Raw genomic sequence first — 14,951 nt, forward strand, 5'->3', positions numbered from 1 at the left:
TCAAACACCAAAAGTTGAGCATTTAACTCATATGTAATGTGATATTCATGTCATGAACTCCGAAGCAATTGTAATCTCAACAATCTAACCAAGAAACTTGAAGATGAATAAATCATATTTATTAATGACGATAGAGTAAAATTTTTGAGGATAAAAAAAGTAATCAAGCTGATTGGACCCTTTTAGTTAAAGAGATAAACTGACTTTAAATGTATTAAAAACGCGACTAGCTGCAATTAAAGCATTGGTTTAAATAAACATCAAAAGAGATGAGGCAAAAATCAATTTAATCAATAGAAGTTTGAATGATTGAATGTTTACTTGTATCACACTTAATTAACCTAAATAGCAGAAATTTTAGTTAAAAATTCTGGTCAATAAATGAAAACAAATTTCGTCGCTTTGGCAAATGATAGACAATTAAAATACAATGAAATCAATATTGTGACAGGAAAAAAACTGGTGTAACCAAAAGTAATTGATCTCAGTTACCAAATAAAACAGCTTTGAATTGTTATCATCATGCAAAAGTTATTCAAATCAATCTTGCATTAGTTTTTACATACATATGAAAAGTTGTTTACAATGTACTGAATATTTGTGATGCGTTACGATTAATCATGTCTGATCTTTTTCCTCTTCTTCAACATGAAATATTTTTTTTTGAATTTGATTTTATTTAAAGCTTATTCAGTAATAGTGGTGGTAATAATAATGATAATATGTCAAAAGTTGCTAATCTCGGATAAGATCTTGGTACATTAAGACTTTATGATTTGATTTATTATTACATGATTTTGGCCAAAGAAGAAGAAATGAAGATTGGTTGTTCACATCAATGGTCAATAATAGACCGGGAACAATTGTCATTAATTAAAGTTTATATATAATAAGTTATCTCGTCATCACTTTTTGTCCACCATGGAGTCTTTCTTTGTATCCTGAACAGAATTTTGATAATTAGCTGACTGTTTGTCGAGGTATTTAATGGATTCCGTCAAAAAATTTTGAACTGCGGTGAGAGCCGCGGCGATTGCTGGACTACCAAAACCATGGGTGATTAGGGAGAATTGTGTTAAACTTCTTTGAATATTGGGTTCCAATAAACTTGGCTGCCTATTATTACACAGTGGTGATCGATCTTGATTCAAAAGGTCCACAAATTCTTTGATAACTTGTTTAGTTCCAAGTATAAGTTCTTTACGGCGATATAAATCAGCTGGATCAGAATGATTGCGATGAAGGTATTCGGCAACTTGACGTGATGGGAATTCAGTTTCACACACATAACCAAAATCTCGTGCTAAATGAAGAGCTTCTCCTTCCACTAATGAGGTGAGTAGTGTGACATTAGCAGCTTTTCTTCGACCTGCAGGTAAATTTAAACCGATGTTTTCCAATTTTTCTCTTAGAGATCGACCACCATTCTTTGATTTTGCTCGCCTAAGAACACCTCCTAGCAAGGAGGCATTCAAACACTCAGGTGGATTGAGTCTACGTTGAACCTCACCGACCGTTACTTTGTACTTGCTTGTAGAACTTAGTAAGGATAACCGTCCAGGTACGGAACAGAAAACGTCACCTGTAGCGGCTAACCCGGTTATAACCATTTCTTTATTATCACTTGTTCGTTTTGCACCTAAAAAAGAAGAGAGAAGAAAAGAATATGAGAATCAAGAAATAAAAATTAGTCTAAGCCAATGTAGGACTTGAATAAAACACAGTCGTGATACATACCATTGGTAAAACACTTTCGGATAACACTATTGTGCTCTCCTGGGAACATGTTGTGGCTATCCTGTTCTGCATTGGAACCCTGTAAATACAAAGAAAAGAATGAATGAAATTATATGACTTCTTTAGTATATTTCCTATAGTTGGTCTTTGGTAGATTTAGAAAAAAACACTGACGGAGATGCACATTGGAGCAATATTGTATGGTAAAAGATTGAGGCAAACTATAGAAGAAGTGATACCCAAAACATATAGCTTAAAGGGTGTTCATGAAGACATTTGTAAGTTTATTTGATTCGATTGCTATGATAAAGTTAAGATTCAAGATACACAATTGTGATAGGATAAGTGATCGATTACTAGGCTAGACTTTGACACAAAAATAAAGACAATATTTCATCAAATTATCGGATTTACGCCAAAATCTTGATGGACGCTAAATAAGACTCACTTTCTTTCACATATGAACTCTCAGTCCACCCTGTAAACTAAGTCAATGAAGCAAGTTAATGGTTTGGGTGCAGTCAAGCTGAGAAAACCCATAATTGCCTTGTAAGATAATATTAAAGAAAGGTGAAAGACTAAGCAGCTAGTGAAGAGCGTGCATATTAGAGTAAATGAGACAAGGGGCTAAGCAGAGGCTGGAGATAGAATAAATATAAGCATGTGAGATGGTACATAAGATGTGTAGGTAATCTAATTTACCTCGTTAAAATCTGATGAGCTATCATCGTCTTCATAATTATAGTCATTTTCATTGTTTAGTTGGTGGTGACAATGGAGATGTTGATGACACTGGTGACTAGCATTTTCACGATTTTCTGAACAATTAGCACAATCATTCGAATCTGGCTTATTTCTTTTTACCAATTCTAATGGTTTCTCTTGAATTGGCAAGCCTTCAAGAGATAAACCCGTTTTTGTGTTTTGGTTAGTATTTAGCATGTTGATCACAAGGGATACAAGATAACAATATCAGAAAGAAAATATATAAACTTAGATGGCCCACATATAGATTCTTTGAGAACAATATGATTTAAATAAGACTAGGTAACCAATTGTTGACAATTGCGTTGACTGATTTCAGTAAAAAAACAATGTAACTGTCCATATAAACAGTTATGCTCTAAGTTTATTTTTCTTTTCGATAGATGGCAACCCTCAAGTGGAAATTTTACTTCCAAGTTGAGCAGCTCAACAGATGTGGTTAAAGCGGAAAACTAATAAAGGTCCGGGGTAAAAGACAAACAAGAGCAAATAGGCAAAACACGGAAAAAGGAGGCAAAAACAAAGCAATTTCATTGTGAATATTGTTCATTTTTATATTAATTACTAAATTTGAATAGTGAGCGATTTCGTATAAAGCTCAGCAAAGAAACTTCTAAGCTAAAATTAAATAATTTCAGATTTCAATATCTTCAAATATTTGTGTAAAATTACTCGTGTCAGGCTTAACAACCTGTCCATTTGGTTTGCTCAGTTTTGCTGATTTGTCTTTTACTCCAGACCAAGTAATAAATGTTTGGCTATTTTGGCATCTAATGAGTGTCATGTTTAATTTTCAAGTGTTCACAATTCACAAATTTATGCATTATGTGCATATAGACTATAAATTAAACTAACTATTAGCTAAAATCAAGACTGCAAAGTATACTTTCATCTATCATAGGGAAACATAAGAGAAACAAAAAATCTCACTGATTTAAAAAATATTTCAATATTAGTCAATTTTTCAAAGACAATTTATCAAACTCTCAATGTGCAATTTTCAAAGTTAAATAGGAAGCTTTCTTCACTTTTACTTGAAGGTGTCTAAACTTTTAGAGGACTCCTAACAAAAATCAGGTGCACAAAGGGGTGAACACTTAAAATGCACAGGTGAAAGAGGTAACAAAGCATATCTTTCCTTAATCACAAAATTTAACGATATTGATTATGATAATGAAGCAACAGAGACAATGAAACCAAAATCAAATCTGTTGCTTCAAAATCTTCATTATCTTAAGCAATGTCACCAAATTTTGTGATTAAGGTAAGATTTGCTTTCTTGTTACCTCCTTCTGTGCCTTTCTAAGTGTCACACCTGTGTTAAGGCCTGCAATTTATTTGTTTGTCTTTTTCTCATTGACCAAACTTTTACTCGTAAATGAAAAAATTGTACTTACCAGTCCATCGTCTAAAGGTTGTAAAGTTCCTGAGTTGATGAGTTCCTGGTCATTTAAAACATGATGATGAAGCACATCGGGTCTTCTCACATTGACATATGCTAGCTCTGAATTGCGACGAGCGGCTGCAGCCGAATCACCGTATCCATGATGATGATGATGATATTGCTGAGGATCATGTCCTAATGAATTAAAATGTGAATATGGTTCACCAACGGAGGCTGCAGCGGCAGCATTCACTCCATGTAAGTCCAATTGTTGATGAGGTAAGTTGTACGGTGGAGGAAAGTATGGAGGTTGAAAATCTGATGATGGAGCATGGCTTAACCGGGGTCCACTACTAAAGGTGGATGTATGTGATATTGAGGCAATGGGTCCCAAACTTCCACCAGAATGGCCTTGGACCAGATCACGGCGGTCCTGTTCAGAATCACAAAGATAGTCGGTTAGATCGCAGTAATCAAAATCGTACATCATTTTAAATTAGAGGATGGATGAGACTAAAGGAGACTAGTTGGGACTAGATGAGACTAGATGTTCACAAAATTGAAGAGTAAACGTCGATGCGACTAGATGTCGTTCACTAGATTGACAGAACCCAAATAATGACCATTTCAAACATCGTCAGCCCTTTTAAAATGTCAAGTTACCAAGTGACATAGCAACCAAAATCATTCTAAGAGGTTTAAATTGTGTTTTCTGACAACGAATGGTTGATCAAACCTGTTTTTATATGCTTCTTAAAAACACTTTGTACTGGTCATGTTGAAACAAAATGTCCAGGTCAAGGGTTAGGATTAAAATTGGATTAAATTAAGACTTCTTTCAAAACCTAGAAGGCGCTTATCCTAAGTCAGTGGAAAAATTTCATCAAAGGTTGAAAATTAAATTTTTTGATGAAAACTGAATACAAATTTTGAAAATTAATATTTGCAAATCATCTCAAAATGTGTTGACAGTTGACTGACCATACAATAGTAGATCAATTCAATTTATGAGAGCAAATATTAAACAGGTTAAGATGATAAATAGATGAAGTGAGCAACTGTGTAACAATTGGATTAACAATTTGATTGGTTAAGTAAACATGAATCTAATAGAGTTGTAAAGTTTTTTGATGAAAATGAATGAAAAGTTATCCTCATCATTGTCAAAACTCAACTCATAGAGGCATAATTGAATAAGATGTTGATTATGATGATAAGTATTTGTAATGAACCATATCAATTGTAAACAAATTGCAGTTTGAAGCTGTTTGAAACAGTGTGAGCGAATCAGCAAAACACCAGAGCAATTGAGACACTTTTTTTTGTCCGTTTCTCAGTTTTTTTCAAAACTCTTTGTATACTGAAAGAAAACTTTGATATCCTCACTTACTCACCATAAATATATCCACAAGTGAAATTAACAAAAAAAGGTATAACAACAAAAATTAACAACAAAACGAAACAACAAAAAACGAGTCAACAATGTGATAATGTTAGGTCCAAGATGTACACGGAGACACAGAAAATATGGCCAAAAGAAATCCTCTGGAAAATGAAACACCAAACATACACATATATAATTTGCTATTTTTTGTCTTTACAACGAGAGAAAAACAAAGTTACTTGTTACAAAAAAAGAGGAGAGATGAGACAAGTTTTACTTTGAGAGGTTGTACAAAAAAATGCAAAAAGTACAAGCAGAGGAAAAAAGTTAACCTGTACTTTGCTGCTGTTACTGTTGGAAAAACAAGAAATTGCTTGAAATTGATATTGAAAAAAGTGCCATCTATCGGGAAGGTAAAGGGAAAAGAGAGAGACTCTTGAGATAGCTTTTTTTAAGCTATGATGAAGAGAGTTCAAGTGTATAGATATTTGTTGTATATATTCATCACTCTTGTTTTATTTTGTGTGGCAACATGAAAACTTGAATCTCTTTCTCTCTTTCTCTATCCTTCAAACCGGGAATCAGGATGATTAAAGATGATACTAAGGTAAGATGTTGAGTTAAGCAAGAAGAAGATGGCTTTAATGACAACAAAACTTTGATACATTGAGAGTCCCATTTGGTATTTAGCTTAAACGTTTCTTTCTGTCTTTTTCAATCTTTCTCCAGTTTTTACCGCTTGTCGCCATTTTGACTCTCTTCTCTCTCTCTCTCCTTTACCAGCCAACAACGAAGACACATAAACAATCAACATTAACATCGATTAGCGGTTAATTATTGGACATTTTTCGTGAATAATTTGATTATAATCACAAATGGTCAACAATTACAGCATTACAAGTATTACAAGCAACTACAACAGTTACAATAACACAAGCATGGGACACAACAATGGTTAAAGCCACCTTGGTTTCATCAACATAATCATCAAACTAATCGTCAACAATCTCATCAACCATCTCACTAACAACAACAATAATTGAACATTAAAAAGCAAAATGGCTTCTACAAATTGTTTTTTTACCAAACATTTCTCTCCATTGTCATAATTTTAAGGAAATGGAGACACAAAAATTTGGACAAACTCACAATAAGACTTTCACTTTCGTCTTTTTTTTTCCTTTTCCATCTCAACACACATTAACTGTTTCTTTTGGCCTTAAAATTGTTTGACTTGCCTGTTGATTAACTCTCATTAAGTTCATGATAGGTGCTTAATGGTGATTAAATTCATAAAAAGGTACATACCAATCAAAGTAATAGTGATAAAAGCAAATTATTATATGGTTAAAAGTGGAAGAAAAAGCAAGAAAAATATTTGTCTTTCAATCTGTTTCATGTGCAATCCTTGATCAACCCAATCCATCGTTAACCTGACCATCTTATACATACAATTGTATCATAATCATCAGTTATTATTACACTGTATCCATCAATCTTAACATTATTATTAGTAGTAGCGATAGTAATATAAAGCTTGAATAAAGTATCAGTATTAAATTATATAATTAACTAAATTTGTAATAAATATTTGATACTTAAACGATTTTATTTATCAGTTCAATCTGATCTCTTTTTGCACCAATTTTAAAACCAAAAGAAATAGATTAATGTAATGTGTATTATTTTAAGGTAAAATGCAGTTGAAACAGTAACCTGAATTTAAGAGTGAGATGAAGTTAACTTCTCGAATATCCTTGAATCGCAAGTTGTTTTTTGATCAACATCAACAGAAGCATCATCATCACCATCAGTATCATCATCATCATCATCATCTTCATCTTCATCTGCATAATCTTTTTCTGTCGATGATTGACCTCAAGTTAACTGCGGAAACAAACATTCCTACATTCATTTGACCCTGATCATCTTTAGGTCGACTTGATCATCATCATTAACAACAAGTTTCTCCTCAAATCACGAGGTTTTCACATTCCTCATCATCATCATCATCATCAAAATATCATCATCAGTTTTATAGTTTTTTTTATATAGAGACTGAATTGCGCCTTCTATCGGTTAAATGGTGCATGAAACGATTAATTGATTTCATTAGCAATTGTTTTTATATAAATCACTTTGTCTTACCATTTGTTGTGATCAATGTTTATCAAACTTAACAATCCTAATGATCACCAAATTAACGTTTTAATCGTCTTCAAGTCGACTTTAAGAATTAACGAATTAAAATTGTTAATCGTCTTTAATAGTTTGTTAAATTAAACACACAAAAATCATTTCTTTCAGCTTTTATTTTCATTGCTCAGTCAACTTTATGTTTCCACTTTTCACAAATCATAATTTTTTGTTTCATTATGATTAACTATTTAGATTCTGACTTGATTTTCATTTAATTTTGTCTCTTAATTTAATTCACAGGAAACCTTCTTAAGGGATTTAGATTAAGGAAACAGATTTGTCATCGTCAAAAGTCACCTTGATAATCATTGACACTAATTTATCATCATCTTATTGGCTTTGCTTTAAGTTTAATTGAAACCTTTACATTAAACAACAATCTTAATTGCATTACTAATGTACTCTACAGTTTGTAATGCAATTTTGTGGTTAAACAATAAGTTGATTTGCGTTAATTGATCAATTTTGTCATTAAATTTGCACCTATTTTCATGAGCAAAAAATGCTTAAATTTAGATTCAATAAAATCAGTATTTTTGCAATTTTTCACAGTCAAAGTTACTTATTAAAAGTGGTTAAATCAAGATTTGAAAAAATTAACAGCAAAAGCTTAAAGTTAATATAATCACTGATAAAAATTTTAATCCTTACCATTATTTAATTATTCAGTAACAGTCTGGTTATACGGACACAAGGTAACAAACTAAGACGACTTTAAAATCAGTATCCAAATAAGACGATCTTTTAAGTTTAATATCAATCACTGAAATGAAAACATTGACAACTAAAAAGGATACAAAAAACTGATTCTGGAGGTAATTGATGGTCAATGTTGTCCACTAATGTAACGATAATATTGGTAAACACAGTTGGTCCAGTTGTTTTCCTTGTAGTTCAATTAGATGGCAGCATTCAAAAATATCTAATTACGAGGATCCATTGTAAGTTGACCAACAGAAATATCATTTTGATTAAATTAACATATTGTCCTTTTGTGATTGGTCCAAATTGTTTTAATTGCTGCTCCTCCTTGTATCAGTATAACTAGACTGCACCAATTAGTCAGAATTAGATTTAAAAAACTCATCGATTGACCGCTTTCTATGACATTTTTATACGAAATGCAGAAAAATGTTAATCAATATTTTCGATCGTGAAAATAGATGCAAATTAAAGCGCAAAATTTGATTGATCAATGGCGTAAATTTTGCCCATTAAACTTGTCTAATGAGTTCGTTATTGAGATTCCAAATGAGCAGTTTCATTACGGGCCATTTCATATGCATCAATCTAATAACAAGTTATTAGTTAATTCATTTCATTTGCTTCTCTATTTGAATCAGAGAAATAAAACTTGAAATGGGAAAGAAAAACTTGATTTTTCTCTTAGGAAAACAACATTTTCAATTTATGTTTTTTTTCACTTCACTTTGATTTAACAAAAATTCAGTTTTTTTGCAAACATTATTAGCTTGTTCAATACCTGAATTATTGTCTGTTCACCATCCACATTGGGTGCTAAAGCATTATATTGTTATTACCAGCAATTGAATTTCGTATACACAGAGAGAGAGAAGGAGAAAACTAACAAAATAATAATTGTTAACATGATCTTAAACATAATTTAAGTCATTTTGTTTTCTTTGTTTCTATCATTTACTTTTACTTTTTCTCTCATCTTGTTCATGTTCATCAGAATTGTCTGAACTTGACGAAGTCACGATCTATTCATATTAATACTCTTGTGAGGGAAAAAGAGAGTGAGAGAGTAAATATTGAACGCGCGATCAACAGCGCGTGCTAACCTCATCATCTCTTGTGTTCATCGTTTCAATGAATATTCATTCATCATCAGGAGAGAAAGAGTAACTGACTCGACTAAAGTCATAGACTTGATCATCATAATAATAATGATCATAATGTTATTACTATCACTATTATCGCCAACCGATGAATAAACAGTGAAAAATCAAGTTTGGTTCTGAAGTGAAACCTTGAAATGGTTATGAGAAATGGTGATTCCTTCGGTGTATTGGTTACAACAATAAGCACATACAAAAACCATCATAAAACACAAAGTATACTGTAAAAGAGAAAAATAAAAGAAGAATAAGTAAGAGTGAAAAAAAACAAGATGATGATGAGTAAAAAAACTGTTAACGTTGCCTTAAGCTTCTGTCTATCGAGCACAAGAAACACAAATACTTAAATGTATTCAATGTTAACTTTCCCTTGCCGAAAGCGTCCTCAAGCAGAAGAGGGTGGAGAAGAGGAAGAAGCAAAAGGTGAAGTAACTTTCTCTCTTTCTCTTTCTCTTACTTGGACTCTTCCTCATCTTTTCGTCTTCCTTATTTCTTTATCTATCTTCACCCCGAGACATTTTCGTCCCCAGGCTAACAAGAAGAGGAAACAGGCTAAGCCAAACTCCTATGGATTAAGCCGTTATACAGTTCAATCCTTAAGGCTATTATACAATAAATACACATATATATATATTTACACATACCAAGTGTACAACTACTCAATGAAATAGTTAAAGACATCATGGGTGACACACAATAAAAAAAAGAAACTAATGTTATAATTTCGATCACAATTAAAACAATTTTAAGACAATATTAAACGAAAAACGTGAATAGACACAAAATTTTTAAAGATTCATTGTCTAAATAGGGACCGTTATCTAAGTACGACTGAGTAACAAGGAATCGTTAATCAGGATTAAAATATTGACCATGACTTTTGTTTACCCCAGTTCGAATTGTAATGATTGGCCGAAAAATCAATTTTCATTACTAATTAGACATTAAGATGGTTAATTCACCATTAACTAATAGTTGGTGAGTAATTAACTTGCATTAACATCTAATTATCCGCTTTTATTTGCTGCTTGGTACTAGATATGTAAGATCCGATAAGATTCAGATAAGATCAGGAATAGCTATAAGGTTTGTTTCTGTTTATGTGTTTAGGTTTGTTAATTTTGCCAGTTATTCCCTTTGATTAAAGAATTAATTGACCAAACCAGTTTGATTAAAGAAGCAAGAGTAGATAATAACTAAATCATTAAAACCATTATCTTCATCATCTTGTTCATTTTTCTTGTTGTCTATTCATCTTTTCCTTACAATCTTTTTTTTCAGAAGCTTCTTGATCATTTTGTATTGCTCTTCATGTGAATATCATGTTATCAACTCCGCCTGCGTCAACAATACAGAACTATCAAATGATAATAATCACATGTATAATATTAATAGTTTTGTAGGAGGAGATGGATTTGCTGCTAATAATATTATTATTAGCAACATTTCACAACACATGATCATTGTGTTAAGCCAGATGACCTGATACAGATACAATTGAAAATGATTTGGATTTGCGTTTCCTCCTAGCTTATTTTGATGGGTTTTCAATAACGATTCATGAAAGTCACAAACTCCGAGAAGGTATGTGTATTTTTAATTTTTTTTATATAATGATTAAGTATCAATAGCATTAAGAATAGATTTTTTACCATGAATCTTGTCTCTTTAAGAAGGTTAATAGTCATCATTTTCATCAATTCAAGTTCAAGAGTGTAAAATAAGATTCATGGTCAAGAGCAGAAGAAGAAAAAGAAGAAGAAAAAAGAGATTGAACAATTTTTTATTATTATTATTATAATACTACTCATGACTTTAATGATGTTTCATGTTTTTGTATTTTAAGGTGTGACCCAAGTATTTAATAAATCAATTTCAGAAAGATTCAATGAAGATGGAGATGAAGAGAAATCAAGGAAAGAGGAGCCAAAAAGAAGGAGCCAAGGAAAGGAACCAGTGAAAGGAGCTTCAAGTTGCAAGAGAAAGAAAGAGATGTTGAAGGAGCTAGAAGAGGCAATAAGTAAAAATCAGTCAAGATACATGAAAATAACAGGAAAATACATAATATTTTGTAATGGAGCGAGAAAAGAGAGAGAGAGAAGATGAAGATGAAATGATCTTTCTCTCTCTTTCTACTTTTTCTTCTCTCGAAGTTTTAGCCCTAAGGCATTTTCCCACCGAAAGCCGAAGTTTCGATGATATCATTAGCGTTTATTTAACATATCTTTTCCTTTAAAATCAAACCTCTTCAAGGTGGCTCTTTCTCCTTCTCTTTCTCTTCTTGCTAATCAACTTAGCAAACTCAAATTATATCAGGAAGAAGTATTAACATTAACTGTCTTGCAACCATTAGTTATACCCAATTGAAGCAATAATCAACAACGAAATGACCACTCTTCTAAATCAACTGATCAAACAAGTCTCGAATCTCTAATCATATTGTTTGCTTGATTCCTGCTGATTAACACTGATTTGAGCCACATTTTGTGACATTTACCTGATAATTATCTGCACTTATAATATTACATCTCGTACTGCACCCAAACTTGATTTAAAGTGAACCAAGAATGTCAGTAAAACATCAGAGTAATCATTAAATCACAGTAATTTGTAATTGAAGGGTGAACGTTAAACACATTTGCATTAACTTATTACTTGCAATAAACGTTTAGACTTGACGTGAAAATTGCTATTCACTCATCAGACTCACGTAAATAAATGAGATTTTAATTTATTGACAAAACAATCATTAAGATTAAACATTTTTTTAATGTTAAATTAATTTAATGTAAATTAATTACATTTTTGTATTGCGCGCAAAATGTCCTTAACAACGGATTGCTCATTCATTGATCGACTCCATTAGCTAATGTTGCTAATGGATAATCTTGCTTTACTTAAAGATTGTTTTAAAAAAATGTTTTATTTTAAATCCTGATCTGCTTTTGTTACCCGTTAATTTATTCAAACATCTTAATTGTTATCATTGTTATTTCAACTCATCTCACCTTTTATCATCATCATCATCTCCATCTCATCTATCATCTTAGACTTGCTTCCTTTGTTTTCCTTGGTTGAACCAATTAATAGTTTAACATTGTATTTATTTGCTTCACTTGAGATTAACCTCATCTTCAGCAGTTTCCAGAGTCACATCATCACACCATTTTTTGTTATTTTTGTTATTATTATATGTGTATTAATATACTTTGTTGTGTTGCACGCAAACAGAAGCAAAACTTTAACCTTTCATTATGATTACCTTCTATTAATCAGTTAGCAATACTATTGATCACGAATTAACCTTCTGCTTTAATTTCTAAATTGTGTCTGTTTCTCTTTGAAGCCTTAATCAATCAAACAGCTTTTTTGGTACTAATCTTTCTCATCTCTTTTCTCTTCCTTACCTAAACAATGTTGATTTAGTAGGTAACACAAAGAGCAACTATGTTAACCTGTTCAATCTTTAATGAGATCATTAGTATTTGTGACAATGTGAAACATGTTCATTATGCTTTTTGAATATTAACATTGTTAAAGAAAAGAAAAAGGAAAGAAAATCATTTCAACCTGGGCAATTAACAGAAACATCAACAGTAACAACACAAAACCAATGCAGAAAGAAGATACCGACAAGCAAGGATCAACAAAGATCATGAAAACCAAAAGGCCGGGACTAACAATCCTTGAAGGAGTGAAAGTAACCATTATCACTTGAAAAGAAGGAAAAAAAGATGTAAACAGTTTTGAATAATCAAGAATAATCAGGAATAATCAAGGACATTCATCATCTATTTAATTTGATATGTGCAATTTGGCTAAGCGATTTTTAAAAGACTGGATGGACCGAATTAAATTGGACTTTTTTTATTTCAAATCTAAAGACAAACTTAATGAGCTTGAAGAAAGTCGAAGAAATATTTGCAGCCTTTACTTTTGAATGGATCACTTTTAGCAAATGAAAAAGTGTTAATCTTGGCCCACATTTAAGCTTCTCCTAATTCAACCTTTTCAATCCATTGGTTTTGAAAACAAAAAAATTGTTTCACTGAAAAAGTCTGTTTCTAAAACAATGTTTGAGACAGTTTGGGCAGCTTTACTCAAAACAAAGATTCAGACACAGGTAACCTGGGCAACTTAGCAAACTTGTTTTGAGAACCAATGGATTAGCTTAACTCGGAAAAAGCTTAAATCTGAGCCAAGATTAACACTTTTTCATTTGTTAAAAGTGGCCAATTCAAAAGGAAAAGGTGGTAGGATAATCAAACTTGTAATAATAATCAACTTACAAGTGTTGAAGGAAACTGAAAGGGAAATTGAAGAAGGTAAACCTTCTCGACCAGTTTCTTGGCTAATCTAAGGCTCACTTTCAATTGTCCATCAATCGAGTAATCATATAATCATATAATAATCATTGTAAACTCATTTTTGTTCAATAATGAGTATTTTGACTTTTACCTTGAATGAAAAGGTTTTCTGTCTCACTGAAGTTATCTGATTTTAATGACTTACACAAGTATCAGATCATTATATTTTGTATGTATTGCTTTACTTTATATTATGTGATCTGTAAAAATAGCTTCTTTTCAGAAGAAAGTTCCACTAGTTTATCATTAATGCTGATAATGTCATTAGAAAGTGAAACTAGAACGAAAGCCTAAAAGCTGTAAATTGATATTTGGTTAACGCGATTAGCATCAATCACTATTGATATTGAACGGCAAAAATTTAGGCCCAAAAATTTGATACAAATCTAATGGTTTTTAGCTCATTTTTGTGTCATTTGGTTTTAGCTGAATATAAAGTAAAAAAGCTAAAAATAGTAAAAAAATGATAACAATTGATGAAGAGCAGCAGAAGAAAATGATCAACCTTGAGCTAAATTTCGATTTACCATTGATTGAGTTGGTGTTTTGCGTATTATTGATGCACATGTAGCAGTTTCTTCCGGTAAACTTCCGACTGAACATCAAATGATACAATTTTTACCATCTAACAATATCTATTTTCATGTACAAGTTGCCAAAAAAACATGAAACCATTTTAATATCATTACAAGTCTGTTAACCGAAATCATAATTATCTGGATTGTCTACCTAACATTGTGATGGTAAATATAAGCAAAATACTGTTAAATGTTTCATTCACTGTTTAATGGTTGAAATCAATTAAATTGAATCAAATTGAGAAGGCAAATGCTTAAGAATATTGAATTAACAAGCAATTGAATTTACTTTTCATCATGTAGTGAGCATTGGCAAGAAGCGAGTATTTGATCAATAAAACGTTGATGATCGTTTATTATGAGACTTGTGAATGTGAATCTCGTTATTGATGCAAATTGTGTTACAACTCACAATATCAATTGGCACAAAAAAATGTAGATTGAATATTACAAATGATATAAGGAAAGTTGAAGAAAGGTTAAGGTAACATTGAATAACAATGAGAAGAAACCTTTTCTTTTCTGTATTCTTTGGCTTTTACATTTTACATTCAAGTCACGTTAATATTATCAAATATTGGTGAGAATGATGATGGTGATGATGATATGATGATAGTAATGATTATTATTGTTGCCGTTGTTGGTTAAGATTGTTGATCAAGTAAAGATTATCAG

At 31.6% G+C, this 14,951-nt stretch overlaps 1 protein-coding gene and 1 long non-coding RNA gene across 15 annotated transcripts in view; one reads left to right on the forward strand and one right to left on the reverse strand.

Annotated features, from left to right (window-relative positions):
* Nucleotides 1-270: 270 nt before the first annotated feature.
* Nucleotides 271-14,951, reverse strand: part of TfAP-2 (transcription factor AP-2) — a 29,867-nt gene continuing 15,186 nt past the window's right edge. For 2 of the 13 annotated variants that reach the window (XM_015937926.2, XM_015937929.3), the window contains exons 2-4: nt 3,900-4,319; nt 1,738-1,816; nt 271-1,639 (exon numbers count right to left, since the gene is read on the reverse strand). In XM_015937926.2, coding sequence (XP_015793412.1) covers nt 906-1,639; nt 1,738-1,816; nt 3,900-4,319 — 1,233 coding nt within the window. In that variant the 3' untranslated portion in view covers nt 271-905. Of the gene's footprint in view, nt 1,640-1,737; nt 1,817-2,439; nt 2,853-3,899; nt 4,494-4,867; nt 5,047-5,280; nt 5,432-8,120; nt 8,571-8,952; nt 9,553-9,975; nt 10,095-14,951 lie in introns of those variants that run through there. The other 11 variants (XM_089266145.1, XM_089266143.1, XM_089266144.1 and 8 more) reach the window with 11 other exon arrangements.
* Nucleotides 5,422-6,879, forward strand: LOC149094317 (uncharacterized). Of its 2 annotated transcripts, none has more exons than XR_016197880.1 (2): nt 5,422-5,877; nt 6,000-6,879. It is a non-coding gene; the product is annotated as an uncharacterized LOC149094317 (long non-coding RNA). The 2 variants fall into 2 exon arrangements; XR_016197879.1 differs by having other exon boundaries at nt 5,551-5,877; nt 6,054-6,879.

This window comes from Tetranychus urticae, chromosome 1 (genome assembly GCF_039701765.1).
Source record: "Tetranychus urticae isolate SD_2017Ah chromosome 1, NJAU_TeUrti_SD_1.0, whole genome shotgun sequence".
Classification (NCBI taxonomy): domain Eukaryota; kingdom Metazoa; phylum Arthropoda; class Arachnida; order Trombidiformes; family Tetranychidae; genus Tetranychus; species Tetranychus urticae.